The sequence below is a fragment of the Panulirus ornatus genome, chromosome 9 (genome assembly GCF_036320965.1).
Source record: "Panulirus ornatus isolate Po-2019 chromosome 9, ASM3632096v1, whole genome shotgun sequence".
NCBI lineage: Eukaryota > Metazoa > Arthropoda > Malacostraca > Decapoda > Palinuridae > Panulirus > Panulirus ornatus.
Window position 1 is genome coordinate 45253514 of NC_092232.1, and position 15587 is coordinate 45269100.

At 42.5% G+C, this 15587-nt stretch overlaps 1 protein-coding gene across 2 annotated transcripts in view; it reads right to left on the reverse strand.

Moving 5' to 3' along the window:
- LOC139750385 (uncharacterized) overlaps positions 1 to 15587 on the reverse strand; it is a 252434-nt gene that overhangs the window by 49512 nt on the left and 187335 nt on the right. For both annotated transcript variants that reach the window (XM_071665120.1, XM_071665119.1), the window contains exon 3: positions 2760 to 2969. In XM_071665120.1, the coding sequence (XP_071521221.1) occupies positions 2760 to 2969 (210 nt within the window). The remainder of the gene's footprint in view (positions 1 to 2759; positions 2970 to 15587) is intronic.

Sequence of the window (15587 nt, forward strand, 5' to 3'; positions counted from 1 at the left end):
TTGGTACATTTAAGCACTGCTTGGTACATGTAAGCACTGCTTGGCACATGTAAGCACTGCTTGTCACATGTAAGCATTGCTTGGTACATGTAAGCACTGCTTGTCACATGTAAGCACTGCTTGTCACATGTAAGTACTGCTTGTCACATGTAAGCACTGCTTGTCACATGTAAGCACTGCCTGTCACATGTAAGCACTGCTTGTCACATGTAAGCACTGCTTGTCACATGTAAGCACTGCTTGTCACATGTAAGCACTGCCTGTCACATGTAAGCACTGCTTGTCACATGTAAGCACTGCTTGTCACATGTAAGCACTGCTTGTCACATGTAAGCACTGCTTGCCAAAGCAAGCTAATCATTTCCATTCTCATTGGGTATCCCATGCCACCCTAATTATACCCTCAAGTGCCACATCTCCTACTCCTGCGTCCAGTCCATCCAACATTATCACTCGGTCCCTCATGTTCATATTTGTAGACGCACTCACTCAACTCTTCCCAAAACACTTGACTCTCATCCTTACTCCTCTCGTTGCCAGGAGTATATAAGGACTAACAATCATTACCTCCCATGATCCACTTTCCTTTTCACCCACGTCCGAATTCGGCCTTGCGCTCCCTCACACATTCCCATCCCTTCCTGAGCTCTCGACCTCACACACACACACACACACACACACACACACACACACACTTTAGATTTTATCGTGAGGACGAATGTAAACTATTCCTCCTCCTTGATTATCTGTAATAGAAAGGTACAAAAATGTCGTGTGTTGACGTTACTACGAAAAAGTACAATGACCATGAATATTCAAGAACACACAGACGAGGTTCCCGGGGCACACTATATGTGTGTTTCTGAACACTGTTTGTGTTTCTTTTTCCCGGCCGCAACACACAACATATCTGTATATGTTTTTCTAGATGAATACATATGAGGAATATGTGGAGCACCAGATGATGAAATAGGAGAAATTCGTACGTTAGAAGAGGCGTTCTATTACATGCCAGTGTTTACTTCTGAGGTCCGTCTGTGTCTCTGGTATCAACGGCAAATCTATACTGATACTTTACTGCAATTCAATGAATCATTTGACCCAGAACCCCTTGACTAAATGACAATGTAGCTGTAGTAGAAATGACAAAAAAAAAGTCACAATGAACACAAGCCATTCATGGGGACTAATGTCATCCTTTGAATATTTCACCACACTCAAAAACTGACGAATGTACATCCGAGCAAAGACGAAAGCATTCGTTAGCAATGCCTCTGCCTGCTATATGCACTTGTGAGGTACAATTACCGGCCGTTATGCCTCTCATGATGACGTGCCTCTCATGGGAGAGAGAGAGAGAGAGAGAGAGAGAGAGAGAGAGAGAGAGAGAGAGAGAGAGAGAGAGAGAGAGAGAGAGAGAGAGAGAGAGAGAGAGAGAGAGAAGGGAGTGTCAAGATTCTCCATACTGGAATGTTTCCAGGATGGGGTTGAAAGTATGGAAGATGACGAGTAACAGAGAGAGAGAGAGAGAGAGAGAGTATCGAGGGAAATCTAAGTGTTACTGGGAGAGTGTTACACCTTCTCAGAGGGTGTAGTGTTACTGGGAGAGGTGTAGCACCTTCTTAAAAGGTGCAGTGTTACTGGCAAAGCACAGGACCTTCCTAGAGGGTGTAGTGTTACTGGGAGAGTACAACACCTTCCTATAGGGTGTAGTGTTACTGGGAGAGTACAACACCTACCTATAGGGTGTAGTCCTTACTGAGGGAACTGTCCACACAGGAGGCGAAGATGTGTTGTCGACGATGTTGTGAAGTGATTAAAGGTGTGGATGTTTTGTGATGTGTGGCAGGACTGTGTGTGGATGTTTTGTGATGTGGGGCAGGACTGTGTGTGGTGTCGAGTGATGTGTGGCAAGAATGTTTGTGGTGTCGAGCGATGTGTGGCAAGACTGTGTGTGGTGTCGAACGATGTGTGGAAAGACTGTGTGGTGTCGAGTGATGTGTGGCAAGACTGTGTGTGGTGTCGAGTGATGTGTGGCAAGACTGTGTGTGGTGTCGAGTGATGTGTGGCTAGACTGTGTGTAGTGTCGAGTGATGTGTGGAAAGACTGTGTGTGGTGTCGAGTGATGTGTGGAAAGACTGTGTGTGGTGTCGAGTGATGTGTATCTAGACTGTGTGTAGTGTCGAGTGATGTGTGGCAAGACTGTGTGTAGTGTCATGTGGTGTGTGGCTGGGCTGTATGCGGTGTCAAGTGATGTGTGGTGTCGAGTGGTGTGTGGCTGGACTGTGTGTAGTGTCAAGTGATGTGTGGTGACGAGTGATGTGTGGTGTTAAGTGGTGTGTGGCTAGACTGTGTGTGGTGTCTAGTGATGTGTGGTGTCGAGTGATGTGTGGCTGGACTGTGCGTGGTATCGAGTGATGTGTGGCTGGACTGTGTAGTGTCGAGTGATGTATGGCTAGACTGTGTGTGGTGTCGAGTGATGTGTGGCTAGACTGTGTGTAGTGTCGAGTGATGTGTGGCTAGACTGTGTGTGGTGTCGAGTGATGTGTGGCTGGACTGTGTGTGGTGTCGAGTGATGTGTGTTGTGACGAGTGATAGCTATAATCTTTTTGGGACGGCTACAAAGGAAGGTTATGATTCACCAATATATTTCAATAATCCTATACAAGATCCTGTAGAATAGGATTGAACTGTACACCCTCTGGCCCTCACAGTACAGGCTATCATCTCTGGAGTACCGGCAGAGGGACCTCACCAACCTGTCCGAATCTTCTCACTCTTGTTGTTGATGTAGGAGAAGAGAGTGACCTCGGGGCGGTAGTGGTAGATCTTGAGCCTGTAGCAGAGCGTGAGGGAGGCCAGGGGTTGGCTGACAGTGCCCTCCCACCGGGCGAAGCTCCTCGTGTTGGGCACAAGCGACTCCTGGAGAACCATCACTCGACTCACCTCGGGGTCCTCGGCCACACCTCCTGCAGCAACAACCACACACACACACCTCAGCGTCCTGGTATACACCCACTGTGCACTGAGGTACACCATGTGAACAATGATTATACGAAGAGGTATACGAGATTCCACTAACCTTGTGTACACATAAAGACCAGTACACGACACATGAGGACCAGTACACGACACATGAGGACCAGTACACGACACATGAAGACCAGTACACGACACATGAAGACCAGTACACGACACATGAAGACCAGTACACGACACATGAGAACCAGTACACGACACATAAAGACCAGTACACGACACATAAAGACCAGTACACGACACATGAAGACCAGTACACGACACATGAGGACCAGTACACGACACATAAAGACCAGTACACGACACATGAAGACCAGTACACGACACATGAAGACCAGTACACAACACATAAAGACCAGTACACGACACATGAAGACCAGTACACAACACATAAAGACCAGTACGCGACACATAAAGACCAGTACACGACACATGAAGACCAGTACACGACACATGAAGACCAGTACACGACACATAAAGACCAGTACACGACACATGAAGACCAGTACACAACACAGGAAGACCAGTACACGACAAATAAAGACCAGTACACGACACATGAAAACCAGTACACGACACATGAAGACCGATACACAACACATACAGACCAGTACACGACACATAAAGACCAGTACACAACACATAAAGACCAGTACACGACACATAAAGACCAGTACACGACACATAAAGACCAGTATACGACACATGAAGACCAGTACACGACAAATAAAGACCAGTACACGACACATGAAGACCAGTACACAACACATAAAGACCAGTACACGACACATAAAGACCAGTACACGACACATGAAGACCAGTACACGACACATAAAGGCCAACACGCAAGACAGGAAGAACAGTACACAACACATTAAGACCATTGCATGACCCAGTGAAACCATACACCACACAGTAAGACCAGCACACGATACAGCAGGACCAGTACACGACACAGTATTACCATTGAACGACACGTAGTAAAATCCCGTACACGATACAGCAAGTCCAGTACCTGACACAGTAAACAGATGCACGACACAGTAAGGCGGTAAGACCAACGCAGGACGACCAGGAGACGACAAATTAAGAACAGCACACGACATAGTAAGGCCTGCTGCACACGATACAATAATCATGTACATGATACAGTAAGACCAGTACACGACACAGTTGGACCCCGGTGCACGACATGAAGATCAGTTTACGATGCAGATAGGACCAGTACACGACACGACACGACAGTACACATAATGATCCAAGACTTACAAAATCTGAGGGCGTGTACACATGATAATATTCGGGGTGTAGAGACATATTATGCCAAGTAATACACCCAAAAACGTATTCAAAATATACAACTTTTTTTTTTCGACAATTCAAGGTACCTTCAGATGTAAATAGAATACAACAGTGTTAGATATATGGACAACATGGTGTGAGGGATATACGGGACGAACTTTATGGTATGTTTTGGTTCGTATATAAAAATGAATTTACATAGATGAACGAGTCGTGCAGTATTGGTTGACGAGGTGCAGTGTATCCGATGTACATATGTAGTGTCAGGTGATCCTGGTGTACACTAGTGTTAGGTGACCCAGGTGTACAGTGTTAGGTGACCCAGGTGTACAGTGTTAGGTGACCCAGGTGTACAGTGTTAGGTGACCCAGGTGTACAGTGTTAGATGATCCAGGTGTACAGTGTTAGGTGATCTAGGTGTACAGCGTTAGGTGATCCAGGTGTACAGTGTTAGGTTACCCAGGTGTACAGTGTTAGATGATCCTGGTGTACAGTGTTAGGTGACCCAGGTGTACAGTGTTAGATGATCCAGGTGTATAGTGTTCGGTGACCCAGGTGTACAGTGTCAGATGATCCAGGTGTACAGGCAGACCAGACTAGAAAGATACGGCGTCCTCTGTCAACACCGTGACGTCATGCACACTCTGACGTCAGTCACACGTCATCGAGCAGCTGGTCACTCTGGCTCTTCGTCAACAGACAACATTAGTTGGTCACCAGCCAGTACAAGTGAGCACAAGATACCGACCAAGTCCCCCCCAGTGAAGGAAGGTTCCCCATGACTCAGGTCCATTCTTGCCCTAGCGTGTGGGTACACAATTCATACCATCTCGTCATACGAAATAAGTACTCGAATGTTTGCGCTAATTTCTTTCGTTGGCTTCAGTAAGAGAGACGACAATTCTTTTAGAAAACGGAGGAAAAAACTGGATGAGAACGTCTTGAAAAAAAAAGGTACGTTCGTGAGGTTAAAGTAGAAGTTGTCCAGCGTCACGTAGGCATGGTTGTTGACGTAGGCATGATAGAGTGGGCCCAGCCAGGAAGTAAGATCAATCCAAGGCTCACATGGCGCTCTGTCTAACTCCAACTGAACTTAAATAAAGCAGGACTAACTAGTGTAATTATAACTTCAAACTAAGTCGGTAAAAATCACTTTAAAACGCTGCTCCAGTGTTTAACACGGCTTCTATATCCTCCATAGAAAGTTCTAAACTGGAACTGATGATTAGTTACAGCATATGAGTTAAATCTTTTTGATATGGTGTAGAATGGTAAATGGTGAGCGTAAATGAGGAATGGCGGGTATTTTGGGAAGGAGGGCTAGAATGTGCAAGAGATGCATGTGGCATGAGAAACGTGGAAGGTGGGCAGATTAGAATGGGTAATGAGTGGTGGGATGAAGAGGTAAAGTTGCCATTGGAAAAAAAGAAAAGAAAAGAGGTGTTTGGGGCAGTATGCACAGGAAAGGAGTGCAGATGATTGGAACATGTATAATAGAAAGTGGCAGGAAGTCAAGAGAAAAGTGCAGGGGTTGAAAAGATGGTAAAGCTGGGGAGAACGAATATGAGTAACCTTTAGGGAGAACAAGATGTTACTGGCAGGAGGTAAACAATTTGCAAAAGAGAAGACAACAAATGGAAACATCGGTGAAGGGAGCGAAATGGGAAGTGATAAGGGGTCGTTATGAAGTGACGAAGAGATGGATTTTTTTTGAAGGACTGTTAAGTATGTTTGATGAGAGAGTGGTGGATGTAAGGTGATTGGATCGGAGTGGTATGTGAAGTGAGAGTCATGGATAGTGGTTTGGTGAAGCGAGAAGAGGTGGTGAAAGTCTTACGTAAAATAGAATGCGGCAAGGCGGCTGGAGTGGATGGTATTGCAGTTAAATAGATTTAGAAAGGGGATGATTATGTTGTTGATTGCTTGGTAAGGATATTAGTGTATGTATGGACCATGGTGAGGTGCCTGAGGACCGGCGGAATGCAAGTATAGTGCCATTGTATAAAGGTAAGGGGGATAAACACGAGTGTTCAAAATACAGAGGTGTTGAATATACCTGAATACCTGTATGGGAAGATATTGACTGAGAGGGTGAAGAAATGTACAGAACATCAGATTGGAGAGGAACAGTATAGTTTCAGAAATGGAAGGGGATGTGTGGGTCAGGTGCTTACTTTAAAAGATGTGTGTGAGAAATACTTAGAAAAAGATGGATTTGTATGAGGCATTTATGGATTTGGAGAATGAATATAATAGGGTTGATAGAGATGCTTTGTTGAAGGTCATAAGAATATACAGTCAGGGAGGAACGGTGCTAGAAGCAGTGAGAAGTTTTTATCAAGGGTGTAAGGCTTGTGTACGAGTAAGAAGAGAGGAGAGTGAATGGCTCCAGGTGAAGGTTGATATGCGGCAGGGTTGTGTGACGTCACCATGGATGTTCAACTTGTTTATGGATTGGGTCGTCAGGGAGGTAAATGGGTGTCTCTGAAAAAAGAGCGTGTATGCAGTCTGTGAAGGATGAGAGGGCTTGGTAAGTGAGGTAGTCGTTGTTTGTTGATAATACAGCACTGGTGGCTGATTCGAGTGAGAAAATGCAGAAGTTGGTGACTGAGTTTGGAAGAGTGTGAGAAAAGAGAAAGTTGAGAGTAAATGTGAATAAAAGCAAGTTATTAGGTTCAACAGGGATGAAGGACAAGTTAGTTGGGAGGTAAGCTTGAATGAAGAAAAATTAGAGGAAGTGAAGTGTTTTGGATATCTGGGAATGGACTTGGCAGCGAATGGAACCATGGGAGCGTAGGGTAAACATAGGGTAAAGGAGGAGTTGAAGGTTCTGGAAGCGTTGAAGAATGTGTGGAGGGAGAGAGAACGTTATCTTGGAGAGCAAATATATGTGTGTTTGAAGGAATATTGGTTCCAACAATATCATATAGGTGCAAGACATGGACTCTACATAAGGCTGTGTAGAGAAGAGAGGATGTGGTGGAAAGGAAATGTTTGAGGACAATATGTGGTGTGAGGTGGTGTGATCGAGTAAGTAATGAAAGGGTAAGAGAGATGTGCGGTAATAAGATATTGAAGTTGAGAGAGCAGAAAAGGGTTTGCTGAAATAATTTGGACATACGGAGAGAATGAGCGAGGAAATGCTGACAAAGAGAATGTGTGTCAGAAGTGGAGGGAACAAAGAGATCGGGAAGACCTAATTGAAGATCATACACATTCGCCATCATATATAATATCATATATATATATATATATATATATATATATATATATATATATATATATATATATATATATATATATATATTGGAAAGGATCACAATTTTGCGCGTGATCAAGTATACTCCCGTGAGTCCACGGGGAGAATGAGACACGATAAGCTCCCAAGTGCACTTTCATGCAATAATCACATCATCAGAGGAGATACAAGAAATGAATATAACAGTAAGTTGATTTACAACGAAGAGACGTAGCTAGGACGCCATTTGTACAAACACTTGTTTACCAAATGGCATCCTAGCTACTTCTCTTCGTTGTTTATAAACTGACTGTTATATTTCTTTCTTGTATCTCCCTTGATGATGTGATTATAACACGAAAGTGCACTTGGGAACTTGTTTCATTTTCCCCGTGGACTCATAGGAATATATATGTATCTGGTAAAGCGAGAAGAGGTAGTAAAAGCTTTGCTGAAGATGAAAGCCGGCAAGGCAGCGGGTTTGGATGGTATTGCAGTGGAATTTATTAAAAAAGGCGGTGACTGTATTGATGACTGGTTGGTTAGATTATTTAATGTATGTATGACTCATGGTGAGGTGCCTGAGGACTGGCGGAATGCCTGGATAGTGCCACTGTACAAAGGAAAAGGGGATAAAAATGAGTGCTCAAATTACAGAGGTATAAGTTTGTTGAGTATTCCTGGGAAATTTATGGGAGGGTATTGATTGAGAAGGTGAAGGCATGTACAGAACAGAGCATCACATTGGGGAAGAGCAGTGTGGTTTCAGAAGTGGTAGAGGAGGTGTGGATCAGATGTTTGCTTTGAAAAATCTATGTGAGAAATACTTAGAAAAGCAAATGGATTTGTATATAGCATTTATAGATCTGGAGAAGGCATATGATAGAGTGAATAGAGATGCTCTGTGGAAGGTATTAAGAATATATGGTGTGGGAGGCAAGTTATTAGAAGCGGTGAAAAGTTTTTATCGAGGATGTAAGGCATGTGTACGAGTAGGAAGAGAGGAAAATGATTGGTTTTCAGTGAATGTTGGTTTGCGGCAGAGGTGCGTGATGTCTCCATGGTTGTTTAATTTGTTTATGGATGGTGTTGTTAGGGAGGTGAATGCAAGAGTTTTGGAAAGAGGGGCAAGTATGCAGTCTGTTGTGGATGAGAGAGCTTAGGAAGTGAGTCAGTTGTTGTTCGCTGATGAAACAGTGCTGGTGGCTGATTCGGGAGAGAAACTGCAGAAGCTGGTGACTGAGTTTGGTAAAGTGTGAGAAAGAAGAAAGTTGAGAATAAATGTGAAGAGCAGGTTATTAGTACAGTAGGATTGAGGGACAAGTCAAGTGGGAGGTAAGTTTGAATGGAGAAAAAGTGGAGGAAGTGAAGTCTTTTAGATATCTGGGAATAGATTTGGCAGCGGATGGTAACATGGAAGCGGAAGTGAGTCACAGGTTGGGGGAGGGGCGAAAGTTCTGGGAGCGTTGAAAAATGTGGAAGTCGAGAACGCTATCTTGGAAAGCAAAAATGGGTATGTTTGAAGGAATAGTGGTTCCAACAATGCTATATGGTTGCGAGAAGTGGGCTATAGAGTTGTGCAGAGGAGGGTGGATGTGCTGGAAATGAGATGCTCGAGGACAATATGTGGTGTGAGGTGGTTTGATCGAGTAAGTAATGAAAGGGTAAGAGAGATGTGTGGTAATAAAAAGAGTGTAGTTGAGAGAGCAGAAGAGGGTGTTTTGAAATGGTTGGTCACATGGAGAGAATGAGTGAGGAAAGATTGACCAAGAGGATATATGTGTCAGAGGCGGAGGGAACGAGGAGAAGTGGGAGACCAAATTGGAGGTGGAAAGATGGAGAGAAAACGATTTTGAGTGATCGGGGCCTGAGCATGCAGGAGGGTGAAAGGCGTGCAAGGAATAGAGTGATTTGGAACGATGTAGTATAACGGGGTCGACATGCTGTCAATGGATTGAACCAGGGCATGTAAAGCGTCTGGGGTAAACCATGGAAAGAGAGACAGCGACAAATTATAATAACTATATATATATATATATATATATATATATATATATATATATATATATATATATATATATATATATATATATGGCATTTATGGATCTGGAGAAGGCATATGATAAGAGTTGATAGAGATGCTCTGTGGAAGGTATTAAGAATATATGGTGTGGAAGGCAAGCTGTTAGAAGCAGTGAAAAGCTTTTTTTATCGAGGATGTAAGGCATGTGTACGTGTAGGAAGAGAGGAAAGTGATTGGTTCTCAGTGAATGTAGGTCTGCGGCAGGGGTGTGTGATGCCTCCATAGTTGTTTAATTTGTTTATGGATGGGGTTGTTAGGGAGGTGAATGCAAGAGTGGAAAGAGGGGGAAGTATGCAGTCTGTTGTGGATGAGAGAGCTTGGGAAGTGAGTCAGTTGTTGTTCGCTGATGATACAGCGCTGGTGGCTGATTCGTGTGAGAAACTGCAGAAGTTGGTGACTGAGTTTGGTAAAGTGTGTGAAAGAAGAAAGCCGAGAGTAAATGTGAATAAGAGCAAGGTTATTAGGTACATTAAGGTTGAGGGACAAGTCAATTGGGAGGTAAGTTTGAATGGAGAAAAACTGGAGGAAGTGAAGTCTTTTAGATATCTGGGAGTGGATTTGGCAGCGGATGGAACCATGGAAGCGGAAGTGAATCATAGGGTGGGGGAGGGGGCGAAAGTTCTGGGAGCGATGAAGAATGTGTGGAAGTCGAGAACATTATCTCGAAAAACAAAAATGGGTGTATTTGAAGGAATAGTGGTTCCAACAATGATATATGGTTGCGAGGCGTGGGCTATAGATCGAGTTGTGCGGAGGAGGGTGGATGTGCTGGAAATGAGATGTTTGAGGACAATATGTGGTGTGAGGTGGTTTGATCGAGTAAGTAATAATAGGGTAAGAGAGATGTGTGGTAATAAAAAGAGTGTGGTTGAGAGAGCAGAAGAGGGTGTTTTGAAATGGGTTGGTCACATGGAAAGAATGAGTGAGGAAAGATTGACCAAGAGGATATATGTGTCAGAGACGGAGGAAACGAGGAGAAGTGGGAGACCAAATTGGAGGTGGAGTGAAAAAGATTTTGAATGATCGGGGCCTCAACATGTAGGAGGGTGAAAGGCGTGCAAGGAATAGAGTGAATTAGAACGATGTGGTATACCGGGGTCGACATGCTGTCAATGGATTGAACCAGGGCATGTAAAGCGTCTGGGGTAAACCATGGAAAGTTCTGTGGGGCCTGGATGTGGAAAGGGAGCTGTGGTTTCGGTGCATCATACATGACAGCTAGAGAGTGAGTGTGAACGAATGTGGCCTTTGTTGTCTTTTTCCTAGCGCTACATCGCGCACATGCGGGGGGGGGGTTGTTATTTCATGTGTGGCGGGGTGGCGATGGGAATGAATAAAGGCAGACAGTATGAATGATGTACATGTGTATATATGTATATGCCTGTGTGTGTATATATATGTATATGTCCACGTGTGTGGACGTGTATGTACATACATGTGTATGTGGGTGGGTTGGGCCATTCTTTCGTCTGTTTCCTTGCGCTACCTTGCTAACGCGGGAGACAGCGACAAAGTAAAATGAATAAATTAATAAATAAATAAATAAATATATATATATATATATATATGAATAAAGGCAGACAGTATATATATATATATATATATATATATATATATATATATATATATATATATATATATATATATATATATATATATATATATATACATACGTGTGTGTGTGTGTGTGTGTGTGTGTAATCGTACTTTAGTAGCTCATAAGATTTGATATATAGAGAATCTTATCATTTGTCCTTTACAATCTACAGGAAGCCTACCAACTCTGAGAGATATATTCATTATTTCTCAGTACATGATTCTTCTACAAAAATGACTGTAGTTATGTTTGTGTTTTTAAGAGCATCACAGTTACGTGATCCCATAGGCCTGGTAGATGAGTGTAGTTACATAAGACGTATCTTTAAGCAATTATATTATCCCAATTGGTTTGTGAATAAAGCTTACTGGAAAGCTAGGAAGACATTTTATGCTTCTTGTAACAAAAATGTGACAAATAAGAATAAGTCTAAATGTTTAGTGTTGCCCTATTCTTCCAACTTAGCTAATCTAAGACATGTTCTGAAAACAGTGCTTGTAATGTTGCTTTCCAGAACAATAACACCATCAGTAAGACCTTAGTAAATAATAGGACAGACCATGCAACAATTGGGAGTGTTTACGCTTTCAAATGCAAGGTATGTAAAGCTATTATACAGGCCAGACAGTTAAAACTGTAACGGAGAGGTGTTATTGGCACCGTCATGCAGTACGCAGGGATGACCACAAAAATGAGATCGCTAAACATTGTCATGAAAATGATCATCCCATAGATCTTGAAAATCCCGTTATTCTATTCCCCTCTGTTGATTATGCTACACGTAACATCATTGAATCTGGCTTAATTGCTAACATTAAAAGCTTTAATTTGTCCTCAGGCAATTGTAAAGCCTATCCTAGCCTAAACCAAATAATTGTGAGAGAACTGAAAAAACACAAAACCATAAAAAAAGTTTTTCATGACACACCCAGCTACTCAGGTCAACCCCCGCCACCTGACTCCCTTAATCGCTCCCTTACATGGGTTACGACCAGACATAACAGACAATGCTTGGCCTAGAGGGATTGGTGTTGTGCGGCGGGAATCAAGTGTGTTGTTGGCATTTAAATAATTTTGTTAAGTGCTGACACCTAATGAGGTGGATTCTTTCCACGAAACATGTCGTGTCGAATATATAGAAATATTACATGTTGAATAGAATTGTATGAACTACTGTGATTTCACCATCATACTATCATCACGGCCAGGTGTGATCATCATATCTATCTATCTCTCTCTCTCTCTCTCTCTCTCTCTCTCTCTCTCTCTCTCTATATATATATATATATATATATATATATATATATATATATATATATATGCTGATAACCACAGGGGAAAACGAAACAGATAAGCCCCAAGTGCACTTTTGGGTAATGATCACATCATCGGGGGACATACAAGAACGAAATTGAAGACTTAGTCAGTTTATAGACAACGAAGAGGCGGGGATAAGACCCCGTTGGTACACAGGCGTTTCCGGAGTCACGCGAGGAGTGCTCATCCTCCTCGAAGGCTCAGACTGGGGGTGTCTAAATGTGTGGGGATGTAACCAAGATCAAAAGAAAGGAGTGATAGGTTGTATGTTTGAAGAAAGAAACCTGGATGTTCTGGCTCTAAGCGAAACGAAACTCAAGGGTAAAGGGGAAGAATGGTTTGGAAAAGTCTTGGCAGTACAGTCAGGGGTTAGAGAGGACAAGAGCTAAGGTAGGAGTAGCACTACTCCTAAAGCAGGAGTCATGGGAGTGTGTGACAGAGTGTAAGGAAGTAAATTCTAGATTGATGCGAGTAAAACTGAAAGTGGATGGGGAGAGCTGGGTGGTTATTGGTATTATGTACCTGATCATGAGAAGAAAGATCTTGAGAGACAAGTGTTCTGGGAGCAGCTGAGTGAGTGTGTCAGTGGATTTGGTACACGAGACCGGGTATTATTGATGGGTGATTTGAATGCAAAGGTGAGCAATGTGGCAGTTGAAGGGAAATGAAACGCAATACGTTTCTAAGTGCACTTTCGTGTAATAATCTCATCATCAGAGGAGATACAAGAAAGAAATGTAACAGTCAATCAATATACAACGAAGAGATGTAGATAGGACGCCATTTGGTAAACAAGTGACAACCCAAATGGAGGTCGGGTGCGTTCGATTCTGGCGACATGCGTATCATGAATTTATTAGGTGGACAAAAAAGGGGAACTGTAAACAAATTTCATGAAGGATAAAATTATCCTATTTGTACAGACCTTCACTAATATCAATGTTACATTATTATCATTCCAGTCTGTGTTCCTTAGGACATTACGTACTTGCAGTGGAGAGTATATCTATGATGAGTGTGACAAGATTTAGATCCAAGTTAAAATATCCTTAAGTTGGCAGAGAAGTCATTTTATAGAGCTGAACCCAAATCTCCACTTGACACCAAGAATCTTTTAGTTCTCCCTTTTAATAATGATTTTACTTTACTTCCTATGTTGCTTAAATCCTTTAAAGTAAATGTTGCCCTCAGCAACAACAATACTATAAAGAATATCTTAATCAGGAATTCACCAGAAAGTTCTGCAAGAGGCATCTATAAAGTACCATGAAGAAATTGATAGATTTTATGTAGGGCAGACTGGTAAGGATCTTTCAGTTAGACTTAAGGAACATAAAAAGAGAATAAGAACAGGACAAGAATCAAATGCTTTGTCTAATCATGTTAAGAACTATGATCATTGTATTGAGTGGAGTAATGCCATCTCGCTTATTAACACTAACTACTGTGCTACGAGAAATATAATTGAATCTTTTATCAAATGAAAAATAATGTAACATTAATATTAGTGAAGGTCTATAAAAATTGGATAGCATTGTTGTTGATGAAATTTGTAAACAGTTCCCCATCTTGTCCACATAAAATATCTATGATACGCTTGTTGTTGCCAGACTTGAACGCACCCGACCTTCATTCGGGTAGTCACTTGTTTACCAAATGGCGTCCTATCTACATCTCTTCGTTGTATATCAACTGACCGTCACATTTCTTTCTTGTCTCTTCCCTGATGATGTGATTATTACACGAAAGCGCACTTGGGAACTTACTGTGTTTCATTTTCCCGTGGACTCATAGGAATGTACTTGATCACTCGCTCATTTGTGATCCATTCCATGTACAGAGCATCAGATTAGGGAAGAGCAGTGTGGTTTCAGAAGTGGTAGAGGATGTGTGGATCAGGTGTTTGCTTTGAAGAATGTATGTGAGAAATACTTAGAAAAGCAAATGGATTTGTATGTAGCATTTATGGATCTGGAGAAGGCATATGATAGAGTTGATAGAGATGCTCTGTGGAAGGTACTTGAGAATATATGGTGTGGAAGGCAAGTTGTTAGAAGCAGTGAAAAGTTTTTATCAAGGATGTAAGGCATGTGTACGAGTAGGAAGAGAGGAAAGTGATTGGTTCTCAGTGAATGTTGGTTTGGGGCAGGGGTGCGTGATGTCTCCATGGTTGCTTAATTTGTTTATGGATGGGGTTGTTAGGGAGGTGAATGCAAGAGTTTTGGAGAGAGGGGCAAGTATGCAGTCTGTTGTGGATGAGAGGGCTTGGGAAGTGAGTCAGTTGTTGTTCGCGGATGATACAGCGCTGGTGGATTCAACAAAATTAATCTGTTGAAGTCAGTTTTGTTCTGTCCACATTCGTATATGACTAGAAAGAAAGCAGCGTTGACATATTTCCTCGTGAACATCACTTGATCGTTCTCTCGGTAAAGGTAGCAGACGTTCGTGAAGCCATGTTTTGTCTGTGTGTATGATGGAGCGTCGGTGGCCTAGTTTTGGCCCCTATTCTAGAGAGAGAGAGAGAGAGAGAGAGAGAGAGAGAGAGAGAGAGAGAGAGAGAGAGAGAGAGAGACCAATCATTTATAGTCCCTGATTAAGAGAATGAAAATCTTTACCTCCAGCTCACGGATCATGTTATGCCTCAGTGCCCAGGATAGAAATTAACTGACAAATATGAAGTTTTTGAGTAAATCATGAAATAAGGTTTGCAAGGGCTAAACTATGGGTGATACACTGCCTCTCTCTCTCTCTCTCTCTCTCTCTCTCTCTCTCTGTGTGTGTGTGTGTGTGTGTGTGTGTGGGTGGGTGGGTGGGTGTGTGTAGACCCGTGTGGTGGAGGAAGACGTTGCACGCCAGGCGTCTAACTGCTTCATAAGAGGCGACCAATTTACCTCCACTCACACAGGGGGACCAATTTCTATACATATTTAGCTCTTTCTTTTATATGTCTCGTTTATGTGAATATACGTATGACGTTAGACCTCAATCAAAACGCTCACACAACTATGACT